This window comes from Engraulis encrasicolus, chromosome 12 (assembly GCF_034702125.1).
Source record: "Engraulis encrasicolus isolate BLACKSEA-1 chromosome 12, IST_EnEncr_1.0, whole genome shotgun sequence".
Lineage (NCBI taxonomy): Eukaryota > Metazoa > Chordata > Actinopteri > Clupeiformes > Engraulidae > Engraulis > Engraulis encrasicolus.
In genome coordinates, this window is record NC_085868.1 from 16,068,521 (window position 1) to 16,074,476 (window position 5,956).

General features: G+C 45.8%; 1 protein-coding gene across 1 annotated transcript in view; it reads right to left on the reverse strand.

The window, feature by feature from the left end:
- Positions 1–2,474: 2,474 nt before the first annotated feature.
- ahr1b (aryl hydrocarbon receptor 1b) overlaps positions 2,475–5,956 on the reverse strand; it is a 123,524-nt gene continuing 120,042 nt past the window's right edge. Inside the window, exon 12 of the mRNA XM_063211710.1 lies at positions 2,475–2,747. Coding sequence (XP_063067780.1) covers positions 2,589–2,747 — 159 coding nt within the window. The 3' untranslated portion in view covers positions 2,475–2,588. The remainder of the gene's footprint in view (positions 2,748–5,956) is intronic.

A 5,956-nucleotide genomic window follows, 5' to 3' on the forward strand; every position in this document is an offset into this window, starting at 1 on the left:
AATCCTTTTCTCCTGATGCTGCCAATCCCTTGTTGAGCTACCTACACCCTCAGTGGAACAGACCATGGGTACATTCCAATTTGCGGCCTCCCGTCCTCCACTTGTGCTTGTGGCCTCGCCCCGCCTCCTGGCCCCTCCTCCGTGGAGAAAACAATTAAGTTTCCCCGCTGTCAGCCTAGTCACAAGAACTTTTGGGGGACTGTTTTTCATTCACCATCCCGATTGCAAATGAGAAAATGACATTAGAATTGTGCTTTTGCAAGATATTGAATTAATTTTCTGCCGTCAGTGACATCATCATGAGGTCACAAGCAGGCAAGTGGGCAAGGGAGGATGGGAGTCTGCATATTGGAATCCACCCCATGTTTTAAATATCCCTAAAACCTTAAGACTATTATGGTGATTATTTTACGAAGGTGATTTTTTTTTCTTTCTATTTTTTTGTTTGTTTTGATTCTTGGTCAGTGCTAATCAAGTGTCTGACGAGACAAGCAGGACTGCTTGCTTAGTCTAATCTCCCCCAGTGTGTGCACGCACGTAACACACTCCAGTACCTGAATACGTAGATGTGTTGGCCGACGAAAGGGCCAAGCCACAGTTTGTGTGTGTGTGTGTGTGTGTGTGTGTGTGTGTGTGTGTGTGTGTGTGTGTGTATGTGTATGTGTAAGAGTTAATGTGTAAGTGTGTGTACGTATGTTTGTTTATAGTCTCTCTCTGTGTGTGTGTGTGTGTGTGTGTGTGTGTGTGTGTGTGTGTGTGTGTGTGTGTGTGTGTGTGTGTGTGTGTGTGTGTGTGTGTGTTTATAGTGTGTGTGTGTGTGTGTGTGTGTGTGTGTGTGTGTGTGTGTGTGTGTGGCTTCCTCAAATGCGGAAAAGACAAGAAACACAACAGTCTGTAGTTGTCGAGAGAAAGAGAGAAAAATGCTTTGCCATTCAGACGAGTGCTTGACCACGCAATACTGTCCTTTTCAAAACACAGTTGCACATGCCTGCCACACAGACACCACAACACAAAAATCTCACTGTAGTCCTATAGTTCAGTCGTGAAGCCCACCCGCCTCTCCTCTTCAAATAAATTAATTCAACAAACCCCTGACCCGGCCCAACCCAAACCCCACCTATAGCTTTTTTTAAAATTCATTTTTATTTCTTTTTTAATTCCCCAGACGTTAAACCGCACTACGCACATAAAGAGGATTTCATACAATCACTTGTGATGAGAGTTGAAATGCTTATAGAGTGTGAGTCCATGTCCCTTCATGAAAACATGCCTGGCGTTCAGAACAGGCCTCTCATCATCATCTTCATCATCATCATCCGCCCCGCTCAGGGGGTTACACTGCATCAGGAGCGCCCAGCGGTCAGTGTCACACACACACACACACACACACACACACACACACACACACACACACACACACACACACACACACACACACACACACACACACACACACACACACACACACACATATACACACGCACACGCACACACATGCATACACATGTGCGGGCGCACACACACACACACACACACACACACACACACACACACACACACACACACACACACACACACACACACACGCGCACATTCGTGCACCGCACACACACACACACACACACACACACACACACACACACACACACACACACACACACACACACACACACACACACACACACACACACACACACACACACACACACACACACACACACACACACACACTTGCCCCCCAAAAATTGAAGACACACACAGAGCCACAGACACAGAATCATAGAAACACACACACACACACACTGCCGTGGAACAGAGTACACTCAATCGGACACCTTCTTAAAAGCTCTTCATTGACCTCCTCTGTAGGGAAGTCCCCTAAAAAACATCAAAACAAAAGCAAGTCAAAGGATATCACTATATCTAACCCAAATAATAAATAAATCTCATCCAAGTTGTATCTTTTTAAAAAAAACTAAAAATAGCTGTTTGCTTGTCGTCTCCAGTTGTCAATTGTTCTTTGCCGTTCTCAACACATGTTGAAAGACGTGGGTGCTGGTGGAATACCATTTAAGAGTCTGGAGGAGGGGTATGAACAAAAGAAGGGATACTATTTTTTTCTGTCAGGAATCGACGCACTGTGGTCTCACACACAGCAGTGTTTCGACAAGACACGCACCACGTCAGACTGAAGACACTGGGAGGACACAACCAACCACCAGAGACTTGCCACTGAGTCAAGGGGTTTTGCTCGTTGGTTGGTTGGTTAGTTGGTGTGAGGCCCCGACCTTCACGTGACCTTGAGATTTCAAAAAGACGTCATCCTGAGTATCAAAAATGTCAGTCATGCACCACGAGGAGAAGTCGTCTTTAAAGAAAGGCAAGCCCCACCACACACCAACCCACCCCACCCACTCGGCCAAGCCCCACAAAAAGATAATATCCATTTCCAAAAATCAATAAATTTCCTTGTTTTCTTTTCTTCTGTTTTTTGTTGCTGTTGTTTCCTCTCCTTCCTAGTTGTACTGATGGCTGGCTCTTGATTGGCTGGTGACTCCATGAGGGGTGTGTGTCCTGTCCTCGTGCTCTCAGAGGTAGAAGCCAGAGGACTGTGGGTCGGCGAGGTTGGGGAGACCTTCCGGGTGGGGGAGGAGGTTGTCTCCGGGGGTGGTGGCGTTGCCGTTGGGAACCAGGCGACCGGTGGTGTAGGCCACACTTGTGCTGTTCAACACACACACACTCTCCATCTGAAAACACAAGGAAGACATCACATGAAGTGACTGACATACCAAGACATATCATGGTCAACCATAAACAATGGACATTTCTCAAAGTCTATTGTGCATCCTTCGAAGTGTATCATGCCCAGTGATTGGATACTCTTAGATGAACTCTGAATCGCCCAATGTGTGGTGGAAAATACAGAGTACACACTCAACGCAAGTGTAGTGTAGATTTATAGGGTTAGGAAGTCTTTTTGAAAGTTGAAAGTGACACTGGACAAGTCAGTCAGAGAAATAGAGAGAGAGAGAGAGAGAGAGAGAGAGAGAGAGAGAGAGAGAGAGAGAGAGAGAGAGAGAGAGAGAGAGAGAGAGAGAGAGAGAGAGAGAGAGAGTTGTAGTGAGCATTAGGAATTTATATTTTAGAACTTCTGACTGAACGTCATAACCTGAATATAATATGAAATTATTCACTTCATTGTAATAATAATAACAACTGCATTTGTATAGCAGAATTCATACAAGAAATGCAGATCAGTTAGTCAATGTGTAGTTAAAGTATTGTATTAGTTGTATTAGTTTTAGTACTGTATTACTGTAAGAGTCCCCCCCCCAAAAAAAAAAACTTGATGATTAAATGATTGATGATTAAATCCATTATTCATAAATGGAGTTGGGTTAATGCTGTATGATTTTTCCTTAACAAATTCCACAACAAAACAGTGATCTAACTGATATGAACTGAGGAACACAATAAATCCATAATTGTGAAAAAAAAAATGTATTTAAAAAAAAATGAACTACTGTAGGTAGCCTGGGCGAAAGCCGACTGTTGACTCTGTCAAACAGTCTGGCGAAGCTAATAGGAATCCGTCTCCGTGGTCTGATCTTACTCTGCCATTTAAATTCATGAATGGAGTACATAGGATGGCGTCACCAGGCTATACTGTAGGTGCAGTGCTTTGCCAAAAATAACTCTTTTCGCTCTTCTTCGCCCTCTCTCTATGTCTCTCTCTCTGTCTCTCTCTCCCTCTCTCTCTGAGAGGCACAAAGGCAGTCCATCTCCGGCTGTCTGTGTGTGTTGCTGAGCTCCAGAGGGCTCTGTCCCCATTTAAACTCCACTGGTGCTGCTGCTGATGTGTGTGTCAATGTGTGTGTGTGTGTGTGTGTGTGTGTGTGTTGGTGCTGAGGTCTTAGTCAATGTGTGTGTGTGTGTGTGTGTGTGTGTGTGTGTGTGTGTGTGTGTGTGTGTGTGTGTGTGTGTGTGTGTGTGTGTGTGTGTGTGTGTGTGTGTGTTGGTGCTGATGTCTGAGTCAATGTGTGTTTATCTAGAGCTGACACCAGAGGCAGCAGTGGCAGTGGAGCAAAACACACACACACACACACACACACACACACACACACACACACACACACACACGCACACACATGCACACACACACACACACACACACACACACACACACACACACACACACACACACACACATGCACATACTTGCATGAGCACACACACATGCATGTGCATGCGCACACACACACACACACACAGTCATGCGAGCGCGTGCACGCACACACACACACACACACACACACACACACACACACACACACACACACACACACACACACACACACACACACACACTCGCATGAGCGAACACACACACATGCATGCACGCACACACATACAAGCACACACGCACACACACACACACACACACACTCACATCCATATATGCATACACTCGCACAAACACAAACGTGCGCGCCCACATGCATGCGCGCACACGCGGACACACACACAGCCGTGGGAGGAGGGGGCGGAAAACACTCACTGACCTCAATCACGTTAACCAGGTCAGAGAGAGAGAAAGACACACACACACACACACAAAGAGACAGAGACAGAAAGAGACAGACAGAGACATAGAAAGAGAGCGAGAGAGTGAGTGAGAGAGTGAGTGAGTGAGTGAGTGAGTGAGTGAGTGAGTGAGTGAGTGAGTGAGTGAGAGAGAGAGAGAGAGAGAGAGAGAGAGAGAGAGAGAGAGAGAGAGAGAGAGACTCACACACACAGAAAGAGACAGAGACAGACAGAGAGCGAGAGAGAGAGTGAATGAGTGAGTGAATGAGTGAGTGAGTGAGTGAGAGAGAGAGAGCGCGAGCGAGCGAGTGAGTGAGTGAGTGAGTGAGAGACAGAGAGAGCGAGTGAGTGAGTGAGTGAGTGAGAGAGAGAGAGAGAGGGAGAGAGAGAGGGAGAGAGTCATTCAGGGGCACCAAAAGCTAGAGAACGAGAAAGAAAGAGATGTAGAGACAGGCAGGCAGAAGTGTGTGTTTGTGCGTGTGTGTGTGTGTGTGTTTGTAAGGACAACAAACACGTATGAGAGAGACAGATTTTTTTGAAAGATTATAAAACGTTTAAAGGGGCATTCCACCGGTGGAGACATGAATATTGTATTGAAAGTGGGTCATATATATAGTAGAATAGTAGCATACATTTCTAATTTGGTGCCTTCTTGGCCGAGAAAATTCAGAAAATGACTTTTTAGTGCTTGTGGATTTGTGACAACAATCCCCATAATGCACTGCAATGCTCGAGTTCCACAGGCCACACCCAGTTATTTGGGCATCATCCCTCACTCAGATTGCAGGCAGTGTTGCCAGATTGGCCTGTTTACCGCCCAATTGGGCTGCTTAGGATGGCCGTGTGCGGGTAAAAATGGCATTTAGCAGAAAAACCTGCCCAATTTTAGCCATAGAAATCAGCAGAATTGGGCGGGATTTTGAGCTTCTTGGCAGGTATTGAGCATTTTTTGGGCTGGAAGACATCAGCCTCATCTGGCAACCCTGCTTGCAGGTGCATCACAGAAGGACAGACATCACTGGAAAGGAGAAGCTGGAGCACACTGCAGCTTAGTTTTCAAGACTTTATTTTGTACACACACGCGACCAACGTTTCGGTGTTGCTACACCTTCTTCAGAGTCAAATGATAGCAAGAGAGAGACACATTTCAAGACTTGACATTCACAGGTGATCCCACTTGGTTTGGCTAAATTGGTCTCATCTCATTGCAGGTAATTGACCCCGCCCCCAACACCAGGACAATATTGTAGACAATAGACAGCTTGCCAACTGCCCAAAACAAAACAAAAAAGTGGAAAAACAATACACAAAGAACATTGTCAAATATAGCTGCAAGCAGCAATGCGGGGCCAAGCAGTAAACTTGGCAAAGT